Source organism: Lissotriton vulgaris, chromosome 6 (assembly GCF_964263255.1).
Source record: "Lissotriton vulgaris chromosome 6, aLisVul1.2, whole genome shotgun sequence".
In the NCBI taxonomy this organism is placed as follows: Eukaryota; Metazoa; Chordata; class Amphibia; order Caudata; family Salamandridae; genus Lissotriton; species Lissotriton vulgaris.
In genome coordinates this window covers 1,700,957,618-1,700,979,915 of record NC_141694.1, presented here as the reverse complement: position 1 = coordinate 1,700,979,915, position 22,298 = coordinate 1,700,957,618, and the positions used below count along the sequence as shown (strand labels likewise).

The 22,298-nt window shown below is 45.4% G+C and overlaps 1 protein-coding gene across 1 annotated transcript in view; it reads right to left on the bottom strand.

Moving 5' to 3' along the window:
* SPATA17 (spermatogenesis associated 17) overlaps positions 1 to 22,298 on the bottom strand; it is an 895,854-nt gene that overhangs the window by 711,134 nt on the left and 162,422 nt on the right. The window contains exon 2 of the mRNA XM_086925466.1: positions 8,142 to 8,231. Coding sequence (XP_086781592.1) covers positions 8,142 to 8,231 — 90 coding nt within the window. The remainder of the gene's footprint in view (positions 1 to 8,141; positions 8,232 to 22,298) is intronic.

Sequence of the window (22,298 nt, the reverse complement as noted above, 5' to 3'; positions counted from 1 at the left end):
GACTTGATGCTGGCCCCCATCGGTCTTGTCCACCAAATAAACGTTGGTTAGGAAACCCCAAGGGTGGAGGCAGGCGTAAGGTATCGCTCCTTTGCGTAGGAGATCTGCCACTTACTTGTCTACCAGGGCGATTTGGGCTTCAGCAAAGATGAGAGGGCGTGGGCGGAACTCCTGAACCGGGCACCCGTAGAACTCTATGTGGAACCCCCTGATGGTTTGGAGAACCCATGAATCCGAGGTAATGGCCTCACAGTTATGCGCGAGCAAAGCCAACTTGCCCTCCTACATGCAACTAGAGGGAGAGGCAAATTCTCACCTGATTGGGCCTGGAAGTGGCCTCTGGCTGCACCCCTGGAGCCTTCACCCCTGAAGTTTCTCCTGGACTGGAAAAACTATCCTTGCCTGGGTTGCTCCTGCGCTTTATTGAAGCTCCTGGAAGGGGCTTGGGTGTAGAAGTGGCCGGCTGAGCGCCCCCTGCCACGTCCGGCCCCAATGAAAGCCTTCGGGTGAAAGACTTTTTTCATGGAGGCTTGCGCCTTTTCCAAGATGGTAAATGTTGCCACGAATTTGCTCAAGTCCTTGACAAACGGCCCCTCAAAGAGCCCCTGGTGAGCCACTGCTCCTGCCTCTGAGGAAGTGAGGTCCCCAAGTTTGAGGTCAACCTTTGACAGTAGGGAACACCACCTCTTAGTTGAGAGACTGCAATTAGAGTTGCCCAGAAACACTATAGAATGCTGAACCCAGCCTGACACAGATTCTGGAGAGAGGGTGGAGTTGGAGGCCTTAGCCTCCTCTGCAAGGTTCCAGGATTTTGGTGAGTGGGCCACAGGAGTCCAGGAGTGTATCCTGACATGCTCTTCAGGACCTATTTATCCCTTTCTTGGGGTCACAGATGTATTTTTTCAGAAACTTGGCCATGCGGGGATCTATCTCAGGGGTGACCGCCACTATACTACACTCACCACAAACTGGGCGACCTTATCCCCAGGGACCCATTCCGTGGAACGTGGGTGCAGAAGGTCCTCAGGGACCAGGACATCTGAAGGGGCTTCCACGCCACTCGCAGGGGTGCCAGGGCTTGAGGGGCCCGCTTCATCAGTGGATTCACTAGGGGACTTATCTCCTTTGTCCTTCTGCCTTGCAGGGACAAGGGGGTGACCTCGCCTACTGCATCAGGGCGGTCAAGGTAAGGGCGGGCTAGGAACGCCTTCTTAAGCATTCAAAGGTGCCAAGATCAATGGCTGACTCGGATTTGCGCTTAGGGGCACGGGTAAGGGTGGGGGGTACCCCTTGAAGGGGTGGTGTCAGTGTAGGTGTAGGTGATTTCCATGAGGCAACGCTTGAAGAGACCTGTAGCCGCCGTGACTGTCTGATGGATGTAGGCACCCACAACCTCACAGAACTAGTCATCCGAGGGGGGACCTGTATGGACTCCTCCTCGATGTAATCCCCATCCATGACAGCACAGGAACTTACAGGGTAGGTAGGTGATGGGAGAAAGGGACCCTTGAAAATGGCCTCACTGCCCTACTAGTCTAGCGAACCTAAGGCTCTTAGTTGTTTGGCGGCTGTAAAAGCCTTGTATTTGGCCACACAAGCGCGAATATGTGCGCACAAAACTCCCCTGGGCGGACTCACCCTGTTTCTATAGGTATTCTGGACGCCTGAGTCGGGCCCAAATGGCAGCCTAAGTAAGGGAGGCACTGGCCTCCTGGGAGCTTCTTGCTCCAATGACAATTGCGGGCTGAGCCCTAAAGAAACTATCGACCCGCCTCAAACAGGCATCAGGCTGCCTAATGGATAATTACTGACCCGTTATTATGGGCATCACAACAGGGCAGAGGCTTAGCAGGGCGCTCTGCTGTCAGATTTTGAATCTGACAGGAAAGACGCATGTCCCCCGCAGAGCAACAAAAAGTGGTTCACGCTGCACTCACTCCCTCTAGCTTCTCCCGCCCGCTACCGCATCAGCCCAAGTCTAAATGCAATTGATGCGAGTGGAGCAATGAGAGATCTCCAGCGGCACGAAGTATTGCGGTGAAATCACTGCGGCGCAACAATGATACCACAATAAAATCAGCAATAGAGAAATTAAACAAAATAACCATCACAATGAGGAAAAAGAAAATTTGTGACTTAACTGCCGGAGGAGCAGGAAAAGAAAGAGGACATATCCCAGAATCCTAGTGCCTATCAGGGTGTTCAGGACTACTGATTGGGTCACCTTGTTGACCTTTCCCTAAGATCCATGGGAAAGATAGTTTTTATGTTTAAAGTTGAACACTGCTGGATATGGAAAATAAAGAAAGAAGAGCATAATCCTCGCCTCCGTTCCAGCCATAGAATTTGGGAGCTGGTTGGAATTTTTGTAGTTGTGAGCATTGGTTGGAGCAGAAAAATGGGTGTTGCAATGGGGAATTGCATTGCCAATGATGTGGAAAAACAAAACATTGCAACTTTTGAGTACTCGCAAACCTTTGCTTTACTATTCCTCATACATATTGCACTTCTAAACTTAAGCCTATTAGGCATAGGTGATGGAATCAGTGTGGGAAGTACCCTAAAACCAGATATTTTGCCTGTCACAAGATTTAAGAGAAGAATAGCAGTGAGTTTCCCAATCTAGTGAGAGAAACTCTGAGGGCCCATTCCCAACTGCATTTTGTAGTATGTTCAATAGTACTACTAAATGTACTACTCTATTTATTAACCTATGGATGGAGGTCTCCGCCTCGCCAGTCTGAAGGGATCTCCACATACATACATAAATGTTTATGTAGTAAGCCTGGGAGGGATGGGGGCGTGGCGTGGCGGCAAGATAGAGAATGCATACTACAAATGGGAGGGGTTTAGGAAGGAGTAAAACAGGATTTAGGGAGAGCTAATGAGAGGTTTAAGGAGGGTCATAGTGCTACCCATAAAAGAGTAAGCACATTCGGGTTCCAAAAACAGTTGTAAACGTAATCCAGCTCAAAACTGAAGTAAGTCAGCATCACTCATGGCCAACGTCTGGTAGTGCAACACCCATCCCATAGAAAATAATAGAGGTAGGAAATAAAATAGAACCAGACAGAAATAATGTTAAAATAAAAGTATTTATGTTGCCATTTTAAAAATATACATACATTTATTTGAATGTTTAAAATATGATACATGAATAAAAAAAAATATTATTTTATTACAAAATGTTTTAATAACTTCTCATTAAGAAATAAATGTAACTATTTTGTTCTATAATTAAAAGAATTCAAAATTATTATATATATAACTTTCAGTCATTTCTACTACAGAATAAGTAAATAAAAGCATTTTACGTTAGCTGTAAAGTTTTAAATAAATCTTTTAAAAAAATAATTTTAAATGAATATATTGAAATTCATTAAATATTAAATCCAAAATGTAGGTTAATAGTGCTGTCCTGGTTTTTAAATGTTGTTCTACATTTAAAATATAAATATACAATGAATTTACAATAATATGTAACTGAAAATACTAGTATTGATTTTTTTTCTTTGCTTTAATAAACTTTTAAAAATTTCCCAATACCATACCATAGAGCACCAAACTGTGTTGTGACCAGCGTTTTGGTGGGTCACGAAAGTCTGAGCAATAAATAAAGATGCCTTTGTATTCTGCATCTATCTTTTACATTTGCTGCACATTAAAGACAGAGGTCAAATGTCAGGCTATGTCTTCTGCTGATTATTTGTTTTAAACATGGGTATTGGAGGTTTACAAATTTCTCTCACTTTCCCATCAGAAAAGGAAGAGTAAAGTGAATTATGTGACAATCTTGCTGGGGTTCAAGTGTGAAAGGAAATGCTACATGATATTTTTTTGTTGTAACTCAGACCAAAAAGGAGATACCTGTAAATGAACCCTATCCATTCAGCAGTTAGGAAAGGAAAAATTAAGCATTTTTAAAAAAAAATCTATATGTGATGGAAACAAAGATTTTAATAGGAACAGAGCAAATCTGGACACTTTACTTGGTGATGCACAAATAATAAATATTTATTGAAACTTGATTTCCGAACATTATCATTTGAATACAATATAGTTTTATCAGTAACACTGTAAGTCTGTGCAAATTTAGTGACCATTTCAATAGAAAATATGCTGCACGTAAATGACAATTTGCTGCCAAATGATGTTTCGTTAAATTAAAAAGAATCGCCCACCTACTGTCTATTAAAGCAAGGTGGGTCTAGAAAGTTTGTCATACTAAAAAGTGGGTCATGGTTCTGGACTAGTGGTGAAGACCTTAGCCTACGTAAGTAACTTTACACTCATAAATTTGGCTTATCCCCGGTTTCAGGGATGGTGGCATGTAAGCCTTGACTTTGTAGAAAATCTATATTCTAAAATGGTGAATAGCCAAAAGTAACACATTTATTACAAAATGTATATGCGTAGATTTACTCATGGGTAGATTTACCTTTGAGAATAGCCTCGTAAAATCTTATTTATGACAAGGAGGTGCCCACCGGCTTTTACTCCCTTCGATTAGGCCTGGGTTCTTGTTCCTTTGCTATTACTCTCCTCTCATAAGCTTGATTTTATCAATAGTTGTTGTGTAGTAAGGTTTTGTTTTATTCTAACAACTATCTTAGTTTTGAATAGCTTCTCGCTCTTCAGCTTTTTAGTATGCAGTAAATCAGGCCATGGGTGCTCAAGTTGCTACTCTGTACTTCGCAATCCTTTCAGTTCACAAAAGGGCCAAGAACTGGTATAGAAGACTTTCAGGTCTTCTTCAAAATACTGAATTAATAATGCTTTTGAGGGAAGTGTTAATTACAGTGTTTGTGAATATAATGTGAGTGTCTTTGTCTTTAATAAAATCTCATATTTTGCTTAAATAGTTTGGAAAATCTGCATTTTCACTGAATGTACTTTAAGTCTTACATATTTCTCTCGAGTTTACAATATTGTGATGAAGGGCACACTTATGCATATTTAAGAAGGGATACTTTTATCGTTCAATTTGTTCACACCATTTTTCTAGATGTTATGGGGATTTGTTTAGGTTTCAGGCTCATTACAGCACGGTGGGATATGTAAGACCAATTGTTAACACTTTAAAAATGAGCCCGCTGCTCTCGAAAGAATGTGCTGCACTATTAAAAGCTGTTTTAGGTAAGCACAACATTATAAATATAAATGAAGTATTTACATTAATAAATATATGGACAAACAGAGTGTGACATTTGTCAGAGTTAAACAAATCAGATGTGTAATAACAGATGAATTAAGTATTTATTGAAAGTATATTGGTATACGTCATTTCACATTACGTTTGTACACACAATCACAATTCTTAAAACAGTGCAATAATTGTCAGATATAAAATACATTTAATGAAGTTATTACATTGTTATTTACTGTATGGTTTAAAACAACATGGAAGCATGCTAAAGGCTAGGGTCTATTGACTTAAGTTAAAATGTACACACACACCTAGAGAAGGATAAAGACGTGACAAAGAGAGACAACCTTATAACTCCATTTACTTTTTGACTCTACTCTGTAAATGTTCTCATGTGCTTATTAATCACACACTTCTGTAGATAATACCAGTGCATACTGCAATGTGTATATGGCATGACTTTGGTATGCATGCACGTAAGAAAATTGATTATTGGGTGAGGGGAGGAAGCCTCAATAAAGCAACAATCACAATTCTTGTCTGGGAGAACCACAAAAGTCAATAAATTAACCTGTGCTTAACCCTAAGGTAGCTAGGCACAAAAGCAGTTAGACTTGACTTAGAAGCAATGTGTAAAGTAATTATGCAGCACTGAAACAGTAATAAAGTGAGAAAAAAACAAAAGAAAAAGCCCAAACCAATTTGGATAAATAAAGTACATTTAAATATATAAAATTATACCAGAACGACAAAATCTAATCAATAGTACCAGAGATATTGAATTTGAAAGTTTTAGGTGAAAACAGCCCCAAAAGCGCAAAGTGCCAGCTGTGATTACCTGGTCACACCTGACTGAAACAAAGTAACAAGTTCAGGTCAACCGTGACAGGGTGCAGGTGTGGCAAAGAACCAAGTTCGACCTGCCGGAAGTTGTTCCTTATATCCTTGATGTGAGGTCTGCGCATCTGGGCTTTGCGTCACTTGGTGTCGGTTCCGATTAAAGTTTCACTGTGCGGCAAGATTCGTGTCACTCAGCATCAGCTTTCGTGAAGCTTTCAGCTGGACGGTGAGGCTTTGCGGGACTTTGCATCACTTGACGTAGGTTCCGATGACGCCTTCGGGCATGCTCTGCTTGGCGCGACTCTGTGCAGTTTCGCATTGCTCTGTGTCAGATCCGGGGATGCTTTTGGTGCCAAGCTGCGTGGTTTTGCGGGGCACTGCGTCTCTTCACGCCAGATCTAATGGAACCTTCATTCAGACAGGAAAGAGTACTTTGTGATGCTAGCCAAGGGTCAAGCACCTGGGGGAACCTCTTGGGGATTAGGACTCACTCCACTATGGCCAGCAACTAGGCTTATGCAGGTCCATGCAGATCCAATTGGTTCTGATCAGCTGGGCAGTTGCATGGCAGGCCTATGAAACCTTGTTGTTTCCCTTTAGTTCACACAGGAGGTCAGCCAGCTGACTCTTGGAGTCACTCTGGGTAGCCTTGGATCAAGGCAAGCAGGTCAAAACGTCCTTCTTCAGACAGAAAGGCAGTCCTTCAAGCAGCATTGCAGTAGTTCTGGCAGTTCTTCTTCTGAATCTTCCACAGGTCCAGGCCTGTTCTGAAGGTCCTCTCTTTATACCTGGTTCTAGCCTTTGTGTGGGGAATTTTCTGACGTACCCCCAAAACTAGCTCTGGTCAGTTCTTTCCCTTTCCCTGTACCAGAAGCTAAACTGTCACAGGTTTCAAAAGGCAGGGCAGACCAAGTGCTACGTTACTTTGTGTGTGCTGTAGGAAGAGTAAGTGAGGCTGGGCACAATCTCCAGCCATCCTGCCAGGATGGCCCATCCTGTCCATACCTAAGCCCCCTTTACCTCATATTCTGGAAGTAATACACAAATCCCAACAGCAGAGCCATTCACAGTCATGTGACTCAGGAAAATTCCCACAAAAACACAGTGGGTTGGGACAAGAAAATGTCAACTTTCTGAAAGTGGCAATCTCAGAATTGTAACTTAAAATTCAACTTAACCGTTAAAGAGGATTTTGAATTACTATTCATTCGAGTGCCACCACTATATCTCTATCTGAAGACCGCACTTCTTAAATGTAATGAAGTAACCCAGTGGTAGTCATTGGGAGAGAAAAGCCTTACAACAGTGAAAAACAATTTTAGGAGCTTTTCACTGCTAGAACATACAGAACTTAATCACACATGTCCTACGTTTTAAATACAATACTCCCTGCCCTATGACCCGTTAGGGCCTACCTTAGGCGTGCCTTACACATATTAAAATGGTAGTTTTAGGCCTGGCAAAAGGTTCAGTTTTCCAGGCCCAAATGGCAGTTTGAAACTGCACACACAGGCTGCAAAGGCATTCCTGTGACTGATTTTACAGTGCTACTTTTGTGGGTGGCACAATGAGTGATGCTGCCCATTAGTACCTTTTAGTTTAAAGACCATGGGTACAGTTAGTACATTATAATAGTGAAATACAAGTAAATTAAATGTGCCAATTCGCTGCTGACTGATTTGACCATTTTTAAAGGAGAGACCACAAGCGTTTACCACTGGCTTGCAGGAAAAGGTGCACAGAGTCTTAAAAGCCAAGAAAGAACGATTTCAGCAAAGGAAGGCAAAAATCTGGGATGTCCCTGCAAAAAGGGCCAAGATCAACAATGCATTTTTAAAAGCTGTGAGTTTTGCTAAATTATTTAATGAGGAAAACATATGTAGTACTGTTACTATCTTCTGTTCAAGCCACTAGTAAATCTCAATTGAAATGCTTCCTACAATTGGAAATATATTGCACATAAAACAGTTGAGACATTCTTACTTTATTTAATTGCAATATCAAACAATTCTGCCTCTATAATATTGACTAAAAGATTTCACAATGGAAATATAGTAGAGTGAATAAATAGTTTAGCATGCAAATAACTGAATAGGGAGTAAAAATAGCAATATTTAAAACTTAAGAGTTAAATAAAAAAAATAGCACATAATACCTTAAATAGGCACGCACTCGGCATCCTCGAAACCAGCTCTGAATTTTCACAGCAGCATTATGTTCGTTCATTCTGTGCTCCTCTGCAACCCTGCAAACATAAACATGTTTCCCATTTACTAAAAAAAGACCTCTCAATATAAATAATGGTTGATATGGGTAAAGGAAATCGGCATGGAAGATAAGGATGGTTTCTATGTCATAGGTTTCTGTATATTAAATGATTACGTTTACTATTTTACAATGTTTTTCTCTGTACTTTTCCATCATATCGATAGGTTGCTCCTTAGCACAACAAAAGCATTAACACAATGCACACCGGACTACACACAGGTCTCTATATATTTAGAGGAGTTTAGGCAACAGGTGGGTTAGTTGCTTGCAGTGTTTAACACATTTTTAAAAATAACACATGTCCCCAAACATTTTCGGAGGAGGCTTTCGTCCTTTATACCTCTGGAACGTCCCAGGCCCACTTCCACCATATGGGTTACACAGATCACACTGGCCCAGGCATTCACACCTATACCCAGGGCCAGACTGGGGTCAAACCAGCCCTAGTAATTATGTCCGACTGCCCCGGGGGAAGAGGGAGGGCGTGGGAGGGGTGGTGAGGGGGGAGGGATTGCCAGGCTGTAACACTGCTGCTGCACTTTTGTTACAAGGTGCCGAAAACCAGCCGCTAGCAAAAAAAAACGGCCCCCACCGGTACAAAACCTCCACCCTTCCTGCCCACTGGGGAAATACCGTTCCCTGAGTAGCACAAGGCCTGAGCCGCACAGATGGAGCTACAACAAGCATTTGCAATGCAATAGGTCTCGCATTATTAAAGTTAGAGCTATTGGCATTGTAAATGGCAATGCCTTTTATTTATGTTTTTGCTTTTAAAACATAAATAAAAGGCATTGTCATTTACAATGCTAATAGCTTAAACTTTCGCAAAAGTGAGACCTATTGCATTGCATTCCCATGAGACGGGCAGGTAAGTTGTCGAGACTGGACGCATCCTTCGGATGCTAACTCCAGCTCGACCTAAAAATGGTTACAACCCACAGGTAATTGGTTTTCTAGAGGTACACTCACTTATTTTAATTAGAGTTTTATAAAGTTACTTTTAGACTGTGAAACCATTTTATGTTTGCTCCTCGCAATAGAAGTTTAAACTTTCCTGAGACTCAGCCGACACAAAAGTGCATGTTTCTATAAACACATGCTTGGAGGCGAGCCATGTGCTTCTTTCACTCACCGCAAAGGGGAAGGTATGTCTGACCCTTGCGATGAACTAAGTGTAGAACATCAAGGTTACTAGTCTCTGGGGGGGGGCGTGGCTGACAGGTCTTTTAGACAGGCTCCGGACCTGAGCCAGTAAAATTCTGTATTACACTTGCACACTGCCGGTAAGCGGCCACCAAATGTGTGTGTGAACTGCGGTGACAAGCGAGGAGGCTCGTTACCGTCTGGGTGTCGCAGACAGCGAATCCGACGGAGATCAGGACGCCGGAGGTTTACAGACGCACTGTCCCGTGATGTGAGAAAGGCTGTGGTGAGACTCGAATCTGCGCTCTGGGGAGTACCCTTGCCGATATGGAGGTAGAAACGGCTCTTTACAGCCTGGGCCCCCGGCTGCCCCATTGCCGTCTGAAATTATGCGAAGTGGAGGCGGCAGGCACTAAAGCGCGGAGCGACGCGGGGAGTGTGGCAGCAAGCTGGGCTGGAATCTACGCGACCTCGGGGATGTGCGGCAGCCTGCTCCCTGACTGCGTAGTGAGACACAGTATGTTGGGTTCTCGTGCGGCGCCCTTACTGGGATATTGTAATTAAAGAGCTGCAACCCAGAGAATACTCTGTGGAGGAGAGAGCGGCGTTGCGGAGGCTGGATAGTGGTGCGGTGCTGCGACGGAACCACCGCTTGCGAGCACCCTAAGTAAGGCCTCTGGGAGGGCGGCGCCTAAAGACGTTGAACTGGCATTGTGCCTGTGGAGACAGTGTGGTGGAATTGCCTGAACACTCCTGAGAGAGAAAGAGCAAAAATGTTGTCAGTACCTCGATGGAAGTGGTATTGGGCAGTGCGAGATGGTAATGCTGGCCCCATCTGCTATATCGTGGCAATACTTGAAGTGAGGGCCGTATAGAGAGTCTCCTGGCTCACGTGTCGCATTACACGGGCCTCGGTAACCACGGTGGATAAGATACACACAAACGGTGCTGCTGCTCTGACACTAGTGTGGATGTGCTAATTATCAACACACAACGGAAACAGACAAGTTGGGGCACATCAAGACCGGTAAACTGCGCAGTGGACTAAAGGTGTGGAGCAGGCGCTTGGATGGAGAGACGCGGTCCGGTGTGGGCCTTGTGTGTGAATCCGGGTACTGTGGTGGGCTACTGGGAAAGACGCTGCGGAGGAGCCTGAGAATACGCAGGAAGCACGCTGCGATCCCACGGTTGCTGTACCCACTCTGACCGCTGCTGAGGAGAGGTACAAGATGGGACGCAAAGGGGTGCGACAATTGGACCACGGCGGGCAAGACTGCGTCCCGGACACGGCAGACCCTGCAAATACTAAGGCTGGACCTGAGAACGCTCCGCCGACTGCAGGGCCTGCATTAGAGGACAAGTTGGATCTCATCCTACAAGAAGTGTGTGAATCCAGAAAAGCGGTTGAATCCCGAATAGGAACCCTGTCTACTGGAGGGAGCCTACCCCTCGTGTGTCCCCCCGCATTGCCGCCGCAGCCTGGTACAAACCGTACATCGCCGGCGGCCTGCGACCAGGAAGTCAGGCAGGCCGGGCGGGACAACCGGAAACCGGAAGTAGGAGGGCGGGAGCCTACCCTGCCTCCCACGGAAGAGCCGCGGCTGTTTTGTGCACCGGAGCAGGGGAGTGAGGGAGAGCCCGTGGTAACCGGCATAGAGGAGCCCTGCAGCTGCCGATGAGAGGAGAGCCGCACCAAGGAAGCCGGTGAGTGGGGCTTCGCCTTGTTGCTGAGCTGCGAGGGTGGGGGGGGCATGTGTGTGTGTGCGCGTGCGGCGGCGGGGGGCTTTGTATGTGTGTGAGCGTGCGTGTGTGTATGTGTTTTGGAGTCTGTGTGTATGCGTGTGTGTATGCATGTGTGTGTGTTTAAAAGAGGCCGATGACTGTGGTGGGGGGAGGGTGTGAGCGAGTCTGTCTGGCTGTGTGTGTATATGCGCGCGCATGTGTGGCAACTTGAAGAAATCGGAGGGATGTGCACTGCACGGCGCAGCGCGGGACGGAACGTGCGCGTTCGCGCACCCAAATCCTGGAGAAAAGCTCGTAACACCCTCTTGTCCCTCATTCCCGCGAGACAGGCAGCTATAAGTCTCTGCCTGGACGCATCCTTCGGATGCTTATTCCAGGCGAGACCTAAAAACAAGCCAAGGGTAGGGGCCAGACAGCAATGGTAAAGCAGGTGGGGAAATATACATGCCCTTAAGCACCGAGATTAAGGGGTGAGTAATGGAGGAGATGGTGGTTAGGCAGAAAACACAAAAATGGGATAGGGAATAGGTGAGATGCAGCGCAGGAGCTTGTTGTTGTAGGGGATGAAAAAATTTGTTTTTAAACTGAACTGAAAGGGGTGGGGAAGCCACAGATGAGCGGAGAGGTAGAGAGTGCGCAACACGCAAAGGACAGGAATAGTGATCGGAGGAAGAGAAACAGCACATAAGGTACAGAGGAAGCAAAATAAGCAAGCACTAGCACAGTCAGTAGGTCAGGCCTTGGCAAACTGTTGTAATGGTTATTTTTTTGCTTTCATTTCAAGCATCCACCTTAAAAATAATAAGAATTTAAAAAAAAAACATGCTGCCATATAAGTGTGGCTCCAATGTTCTTTCGATAAATATTTACATTAAACAAAAAACACTGGTGTGGCTCTTTTACTAAACATGTTTTTTAAATGACAAGGTTTTTATCTGTGTTATGCGTTATTTTTAATGGAGAATCAATAATAAATAACCTTCTAGCCAAACAATCAACTTGCAGACAGCTGCAATATTACTATGTCATTAAAACACTTTATAACTTTGCCTTTAAAAAGGAGGCGGAAAATAAATCACCATCTAACCAGGCACCAAATTTGCAGACAAAGCAAACAACGGGTATTTTAATTTACTTTAAAAAATAACTCAAATTTAAAATGCTCACTTTCGACCACTTTTGTCACTGAAGAGAAAGTAACTATTTTTAGGCACATGTGAACAATGTGCTCAGGCTTTGTTGAGTCACTCGAAATGAGCACAGCCAATGGCAAAAGTGTGCTTACCCATTGTATGGTGTAGCAGATGGAAGCAAAGCGTTGACGACAATTTAGCAGACCAATCGAGGAAGCCCAATTACCAAAATTCCAACAATGTATGATTAATATGTATAATTTTAAAAAAAGCCTGGAGAGACAGCTAAAGCTGTTTAAAAGGCCAACCCTAAAAAATAATTCCTTCAATGTAAGCAGTGAGAGGATCCTAGTCACCCAATCAAAGAATGGAAAATAAACTATGTTCCAGGGGAGGGACAAATGCCAGAAGAAGTAAAGACATTGAACGAGATTCAGGCGAATGAGAGCGACATAACAGCCAACCGATGGGAAGCAACGGCCTGCCCCAAACCCCACAGTAACTGTTGTATTGTCCACAATAGGCCTTCACAACAGTGAAAAATTAGGCAAGACCAACAAAAAGATGCAGTGGGGTCGGACTTACTGGAGAGAATGGTTTTAAAATTACCATGGAGTCTAACCTTTCTTTTGTGAGATTTTCTTTGGCAAAAAAGATTTTAGTTCAACCTTAAAGATGTAGAAAGCACGAATATTCCTAGGAGAGGAGCAGCGAGTTCCAGAGTGGAGGCCACATAGAAGAACAAATAACTACTAGCAGAGTCATTTTCAACATGTGAGATTAAATACCTGCAATATCTTCAGGCTCAAAGCAAAACACTTTTAAGCACTTTTACCATAGCTACAAATCTTGTGGCTAGGGGGCGCTATTAAGAAAATGAGTAAGTATCAGCACAGTACTCATGCAGTCACTGTGATAAGCACCGCTAACCTGGAGTTTGCATACTTATCTCTTCAGGGAATACAAATGCGCAATTACTTAGTTTACTTCGAATCAGGATACAAACAAAAACCACATTGTTCATCGTTTACCAAAATGTTGGAGGTACCGTTTATTTGAATCTCAAATGAAGAAATATTTTCTGGTGTACACCTACCTACCGCCCTTCTCCAGTAACAACCCACTCACGGACTCACAAACTCCCTTCAGCGGGCCGCCGCCTTCGGTCCAACGTGGTGTTACTGTCGCTTTTTACCCCCACAAAGATTCTCAAATTCATTGAGAGCAACTGCAAGTGTTTCCAGTGGGGTCGGGCTGCACTTTATTTTCATTGGACGGCCGTTAAAAGCGGCTTAGCTGTGCCTGGCTCCTCGGTCACAGCCTCTCTGGTGATTCATAACTTCGCTATCCTTTATTACATGGCGCACAAAAGGACCCGTTCTGCATAAAGGGCAACTCGGAACTCCAGCCTTTTCTCCTCACGCACGCGCCCGCCTGCCGCCGCCGCCCACGCTGGCAACGACGTTCCACGTGTACACAAGTGCTGGGTTTGCGCACACGCACCCGGCGCCACGTCTGAAGGAAACACAGCTGGAGCCACAAGCCCAATCGCGGAGATTCTCTGCAGCGTGTTTCTGAAGCACAACCTCATAATTAAAGGAAAGCACACGCTTCTCAGCCAGAATGGGGGACATACATTTACATATGCAAACAAAAACTAGTTATAAACCCACACTGTCACGATTAGTAAAACAGCCGCTGGCTCACGCCACATTCAAATAAGTGGCAGTATACCACAACAAGCCGTGGGCGTGCACGCTCCCGAACTTCCGGTTTCGGGAACACTCCCGAACTTCCGGTTTCGGGATGTGAACGCTCACGGCTGTCGTGGGGCGGGACTTATGTCTTTCGGAGAAGCCCGCGCCCACGGAGTGGATGGCCCAGGGGACTGGTGGCAGCAGAAGGAGTGGCGGCTGAGGCCACTGATGCGGTAAGTGGGGCTTGGGGGCTTGGCACGTGTGTGTGTGTGTGTGTGTGTTTGTGTGTGTGCGCGTGCGCGTGTGCGTGTGTGCCTGCGTGTGTGTGTGCCTGCGTGTGTGTGTGCCTGCGTGTGTGTGCGCGCGACTGAGAGAGAGGCATGGCTGACTGAGATGTGCACGGCTCCGGGGGGCGGGGCATGCGCGTCAACGCTGTGAAATCGCCGCGCGTGCCTCTGTCTACGTCCCTTGAGAGCCGACTTAATAACAATAGGTCTCCAGCGAGACCTAAAAAGGGCCTGCTCCTTCGTTGTCTCTTATACACATTCAACACTGAACACTGCTACAAGTATAGTCATGTGAGTTGGTCAATAGAAATACCTGGTGCCCACTACGACCTATACCGTGCCCTGAGTAGCACAAGGCCTAAGCCGCACAGATGGAGCTACAAACAAGCATTTACAATGCAATGGTCTCTGCATTATTAAAGGTAGAGCTATTGGCATTGCTTATGACTTTTTTTTATCATAAATAAATAGCATTGTCATTTACAATGCCAATAGCTTAATCGCTCGCATATGCATTACCTATTGCATTTTCACACACATAGCCACCCACACATAGAGCCACCTACACAAAAAGCTATCTACACAGAAGGAAAAAGTAAGATGGGCAGAAAGAAAGACAAGAATAGAAGGGGAAAGGAAGAGTGAAAGAAGGAAGGAAACTTCGAAACAAAGAAGGAAGAAATGGTGATGGGTGGAAGGATGGATGGACTTTAGAAGGAACCAATTGGAGTAATGGATGGAGCAATGAGTAGCAGAGTGAATTGAGGATGGGTGGAAGGATAGGTGATGGGCTAGTGACTGGATCAATGGTTAAAAAGATAAATGGATGCATGCATATACCGACGAGTGGATGGACAATGAAGGAAGCATGCAAATGTGGATGAATAAAGGGTGAAAGTGAGAACCGATGTGTGGATGGATAAGTGAAAGGAAGGACGACGAAAGGGTATAGGAAACTGTTCTAGGGAGTATGGGCAGTGTCCCTTGGTGCTATTTAAGATATGGTTCAAGGTGGGAGCTATTTTACTGTTATTGCTACTCAGTTGTTTCAGTCTATGAAATGCTGCAATTCAAGGAGCGCTGTGCTGCACTCCCGAATATTCATCAGTTGACAAAGTTTGATTTGTTTCCCCTGAATGTTTCTTCAATCTTTGTATTGCTAAATTAAAATCAACTAAAATTATGTGCACAGATTAGCAAATCTATAAATATGCACTTTAATAAAGCAATCTAGAAGAGTGGCTCTTACTAACAAAGAGAGAGGAATAAAATAAGATACAAGAGCGCATAAACATTAATGACACCATCTACTATGTGGTTTCCACTGGCATACAATTTGTCAAATGCAAGCGATTCTGAGAGGGGTAAGAATGCGGAGATTATTAAACTGTAAAGTCAGTCCCGGCTGGGGAGCATGCTACCTTTTTTAAGCAGGGCAGGAAAACGAAGAAGCAGAGCAGGGCCCCCGCGACGACTCCGAGCACCACTCCCACGGCGGCCACCATCAACCCGGGAGCCACCTGCAGCGACTCCACGAAGGTCCACAGCTAAATCTTTAGGGAATACAACAGAGCTCCCACATAAGCCTCCACCGTGACTGATTACTTGTCGTTAACAATAACTTGTGCAAACGTTTGTCCAATGCCAAACTGTGCTCCCGAATCTGTCTTGGAGCACTGTGTTTTTATATACTTTATTGTGACTGCATTCATTCGGTTTGCGCCTTCGGTACAGTGTAAGGGTTGGTGGTCATCCGTGCGTGATTGTGCAATCTAAACTTGACCTTCTCGCCGGGAGAGCAGCATGATTTGTTCATTTGAACGACTGAGGGAAGCTGTTCTGCCTTCAGTTGTAGGACTGATTGACACTGCTATTTTCCCCTGACAAGAATTTGTTTGTGATTTCCGGCCTTAGTAATGATCGTAATGGCAGATTTACAAGCCCCTTGCGCCACTTTTGCGTCAGTTTTCCCATGTTAAAATTGATGCAAAACTGGCGCAACAGGCTTGTAAATCTGCCCATTAGTGTCTGGTTTTGCCTGCCTCAATAAAGATGCATATTTGAGAATTAATTGACCCTTGTGTTACCAGGTCTTAGTCCCGGAGCCCAATGTCCAGTCGGATTTGGCCAGCGAGGAGTTTTGCGACAATTGGCAAATAAGGCAGGCGGCTTTGCTCTGCCTTAAGCTCGCACATTTTCCAGGAAGAAATTCCAGACCGTATGTTCATGTTGGTAAGAACTTCGCCTTAATTGCTCTCTGCAGTGGCTGCCAAATTGAACTTTCCTATTTCATTGCTAGTAACGTGGTGTGGTTTGTGATGCCCCCAACTCTCCTAAGTGTGTTTACGTGCAATCGGCGGGACCAGTGACCTTGCAGCCATATACCCAAGTGTGTCAGATGAAATTGCTGCAAAGCTCTTCGCACCAGGGGCCCGATGTAGGTAATTAAATTTTACCCCTTCTTAAATACCGAATGATACCGAATCGGTATTTATGAAGTGGTAAAATAGAGGGGCGGGGGGGTGTAGGTAAAACAGAATCGGTAAATACCGAATTGTTAAGATTCGGTATTTACCGATTCTGTAAATACCGAATCGTAATGCCCATTGATTCCGATGGGCATTGAAGGCCATAGGAATCAATGGGCATTACCGAATCAGTATTTACCGATTCGGTAAATACCGATTTCAGCAAGGGTGCAGGGGGTGTCACTTTGACACCCTCTAGCACCCCAATTCCGGACTTGTGTGCCATGTGTCACACATACATGCCCTAAGGGCATGTCTGTGTGTCACATTGCACAGGTGTGCATGCACAGATGTGCATGCACACCTGAATTCGGTATTTTACCACCCAATAGGATTGGGTGGTAAAATACCGATTCTGAAGGGCCTGTGGCACTCTTAGGAGTGCCACCTACATGTGGATTCACCGAATCTGTAAATATACCGATTCAGTATTTTACCGATTCTGTAGATTCAGTAAATTTACAGAATCGGTAAAACATAGGCCCCCTACATCTGAAAACCCATTTACCGGTCGGTAACGGCCAAATTCGGCTGTTACCGGCCGGTAAATGGCCACCTACATCGGGCCCCAGGTGTTCACGCTCGTTTGTCTCGTTTGTCCACACAGCCATAGCAGGAGTTCCCTCACCCGCCCCCGCCCCCTTTAAACCGGGCAGTCTCTAATTAGTACAATGGAGATCATTTATTTCTGGGTATAAAGTGCATTGTCTCACCAGGTTAAGTCTTGGGGGGGGGGCACTGAGGAAGTTCAGACCATAATTACTTATGAGTTTCTAAAGGTCAGATAGATGTCCAAAGGCCTGGGCGGGCAGAGTTTGGGGCTGAACGAGCTGTTGCCCCAATGGGCAGGTTTAAAGCTGGGGAACCACAAACTGGTGTTGGGAGAGGGAGGGACAGTTGATGTTTGGATGTGCAGGACAGTTTAGGTGCCCTTCCAGCCTGGAAATTGTGCTTGGAGCCACACGGTGAACTGGCCCTCAAACCCCCCTTAAGATATCAAAGGCTTAACCACAAACCAGCCCTCTGCCACCCTTGCAGACCGTTTGCCAGTTCAGAGCATCAATAGCCAGCCCAGAGTCCTCTGTCTGAAACTCAGCTGGCGTTTCGGTCATTCACAGGCGCGGTTTCCCTAAACTCACCTTCTGACCTACTTTGATAATGGGCTCGAAATGACCGAGCACATGCTCACTGTCAACCCTCTACCGCTCCTCCGCCTTTTCATAAATATCTCACCCGCCCAAAGACCATCATATATTCTATTTAGGACCCACAAGACCCTTATAATCTCTGGAGTCCACAGCAAGCCTTTGCTCCCCTTAGCTGGCTTTCACATACCTTCAGACCTGGAGACACCCGCTGGCCCTTAGGGCTAGTTACCCACAGCCCTGCAGGCCTTCAGACTGCCTCGAAGCACCTAGGCTTCGCCTTAGACCCTGCCTCTGAGTTATAATGCGTGCAAAGTGCCTTCTCTCCTCGGAATTCTTTAGGCACCCCCATTAGTCTCCAAGGCCCCCACTAGGGGGGGTACCACAATGTCCAAGTCATATGTTACCTAAACATTGTTGGCAAACACTGCCACACTAGATTTTATAGAAAATCTACATTGATTATGACGATCTTTCATAAAGATGACACATATGTCAGACATTTCAGATTGTATTCCGAGATACAGCTGCGGGAGACACTCTTAACCTTAAATGTTTAGTGAAATTGGACGCATAATTTGTTGACAGGGGGGAATAAAACTGCAGAGTATCTGTAAAGAGGACCTGGTGTGTGCAGAGTCCTTAACTTATTGATGAGACAAAAGGAGGCACGGAGAGCGGGAGGGGGGGCGGGAAAGGAGACACTGACAGCGGGAGGGGGGGGGCGGGAAAGGAGACATGGACAGCGGGAGGGGGGGCAGGAAAGGAGACACGGACAGCGGGAGGGGAGGCGGGAGAGAAGATATGGACAGCGGGGGGCGGGAGAGGAGACACGGACAGCGGGGGGCGGGAACGGGCACAATCAGAAGGCAACAAGCACTCACCTGGACTTCTTCCGGCGGCGGTCGTCCTGAAATGGCTGCAACTCTTCACAGCGCCTACATTTGGCTGCAGATACCAAAATCACATCACGCTGCCCCTGGCAGAGGCAGATAGAGCGGACTTCAAACAGGGGTGCAGGAGCACTAAAACAGGCACAAACGGGGGCAGAGGCAGAGGCTCGAGGCTCACCTTCACTGCGGGGGGAAGAAAATGGCGGCTGCAGAACTTTCTAAATTTTTCGGACTGAGGGCGTGTTCGGTGCTCTCAGAATGGGCGTGGCCTAAAAGTGGAAAGAAGAACACCGAACACACCTCCAAATCCGAAAAGGACGGAGCCTATTCGGAGGGACAGCTCTCTCCTCCAATGGCTGGCCTCCGTTTAGGAATCCAGCCAATGTGAGAGAGGTAAAAACAGAGGCGGGACAAATAGTCCACACTAAGAAACATTAAATCTCGGTACTTCCGGTTCTGCCTTCGGCAGACCGGATATTACCTCGACCTAAAAAGGCCCTGCTCCTTCGTTGTCTCTTATGCACATTCAACGCTGAGCACTGCTACAAGTATAGTCATGTAAGTTGATCAATAGAAAGGCAGTGCATGAATGTCTCTCTAGTGCAGTGCTCCAAGCACACTCCTGATCGAATCTTGGGATCCACCATTTTAATGCATGGAAATATCACCGTCCAGGAGATGCTTACATCCTCAGTTTCGACAGCCTGTGCTCGTCTGATCAGGAGAGAACACAATGGTTCTTAGGTGAGAGCTTTGACCAAAGATAAAAGTAGCGTTTTATAATGTTTGTCATCGTTTTATATAATACTTACTAAACCTGCAAAAACTATTTTTTTTTTTAAACACAATTAAAACTTGTCTAATTTGAATGGCAGTTCCCAAGACATGTAATGCTTGGCCTGGGGACTCTCACATGATCCTTCAGAAAAAGACAAAGAGTATATTGAAACATTGAGGTGTTTCCTCTTGTGCAAACTATCACTATGTTCACCCAGCTACTCGCTCTAAAACGAAAAGTGTAAAATGCACCCAGGGCTGATATGGCTGCTTGAAATAGGCACTTCAACTAAACAACTTGCCTTCCTCACGCCCTTTGCAATGGTCCTTTCTTGCCTGTAGGTGTTTCAATTTCTGAACTTGATTTTAGCATGCACGTGAGAGGCATCAACTCTGGAACACAGTGCGGATGAAAGTCTGTGAACATAGCCTGCCTTTTTAGGTCGAAGCCTAGCGTGATCTGCGCACATGCTCAGCCTCGCTCGCAAGATATAATGATTTTGAGGTGCTTTTAGTTACGGGCTTTATGCCCCGCCCCTCTTTCTCATTGGCCGGTGTCACCGTTTAGGCTAAACGGTGGCCAGGCATTGGGAAAGAGCACTTAGTGACGTACAGTTTTCTCTATTTCTGCCGTCCCACATGGGACGGCATCTATATTTTACACACCATGCAACCTTATTTTGGACACCGCCATTTGCAATCAATGTTGACCTTGCTCCAAATGGAAGAGTACAGCCAGAACTGCTTTTTGTATAATTCAGCATAGAACATGGGCATGGCATTTAGGGTTCTCCACTTCACATAGCAGACTGAGGGCTAGATGTAGGTAAATCATTTTTACCGATTCTAAAATACAGGTTTTTCCCGATTCAGTATTTTAGAATCGGTAAATCTGATGTAGGTAAATATTCGGCCAATAGGAATAAATGTCAATTACCGAATCGGTAATTACCGATTCGGTAAATACCGAATAATTCAAGGGTGGCAGGGTGTCACTTTGACACCCTGTTGCACCCCTGATTAGGGCTTGTGTGCCATGTGGCACACATACATGTACATGCACAGATTTGCATATACTCAGGTATTCGTTATTTACCACCAACTAATAGTTGGTGGTAAATAATGAATCCTTAAAGCCCTGTGGCACTGTTTACAGTGCCACCTACATCTCAAAATACAGATTCAGTAATTTTACAGATTCTGTAAAATTACCGATTCGGTAAAATTACCGATTCTGTAAAATTACTGAATCTGTATTTTAAGATGCCCTACTTCTCAGTATCCAAATAGCGGTCGGTAACGGACGAAAATCGGTATTTTCAGTAGTTACCGACCAGTATTTGGATACCTACATCTGGCCCCGAGTGTGTATGATTTGCTAGTCCAGCCTGTAAGCTTTGCTCACATCCCAAGATGATGACTCTGACCTAGGCAAGCAATGGAAGTATCCAGATCCCAGATGACATTTAAACATGCTGATACTCACTTCTAGGTGGAGTACAGGCAACAACAGTATTTGAGGTCAATGGCATATGTCATTCATTGGGGAGAGGATGTAGTCCTACAGTAAGGGCGGTCAACCTCGAAACTGGGGAACCAGGTTTGAGTCTCAGCAAATACGCGCAGCATCCTGTAATTCTGGGCAAATCACTTAATTTCCCTGTGTCGAACAAAAATGAATGTGTCCATCTGTAACTAAACTGGTGCTCATGTAAAGCACTATGATACCTGATATCCTCGGGTCTAGCTCGCGGAATATAAAACTCTAAAAAAAAAAAATATATATATATATATATATATATATATATATATATATATATATATATATATATATATATATATATATATATATATATATATATATATGTTAGAACCGGAGGTCTCTGGTTGGCTCAGGTATGCACTTGTGACAAGCAAGGACCCTCAGCTCTACGTCAGGGCAAGGGAACTACTCATTTGAATAACCCCTGCTCACCCTCTAGGTAGTGTGGCGCGAGCAGACAAGGCTAATCCTCAGGGCGATAGTAAGTTAAGCATTCATGATCACACACAGTAAACCCACTGACCGACCACAAATGGACACCAGTCGTATGGTTGTATCAAAAATACGTATACTTTATATAAAAGAAACATTCAAGCAGGATTATCACAAGACCAGAATAACGTTTAGTAAATCGAGGTCACCAGATTACAATAGGCAAACTTAGTCTTTCAATGTTCGTTGGTTAGCAAGGTACGATGACAGGGAAATAAGAACGTTGCGGATCCTGGATCCGATGTGAACTCGAGACGGAGTTCAAGTGTACCTTGTTGGTGGAAGTCCGAGGCGTTTCAGGCGCGGCTACTTGTGAGGGTGGACCCCGAATAAGGCCGACTGTTCTCCAGAGGATCTCTCCGGCTCAATCCCCCTCGAGGAGCGAGGTGGAGGAGCTAGGCTGTGGAGGGTTGCGGCGATCCGGGATCGGTACAGCTCACGGGGCGAGGCGCCGTTCAGGCCTGCGGGTTGTACTACTTCTTAGCACCCTGGGTCTGACTCGTGGATCTGTGCGGGGCGTCAAGTTCTCGGGCAGACGGGTGCAGCATCAGGCTTCCGGTACCACGGTACGAGGAGGTCTTTCTTGAGGTGCGGCACAAGCCTTGGTATGCAGGAGCGCAAAGCGAGACAGTCGGGTACGTTACGACGTACGGACCGTCCGAG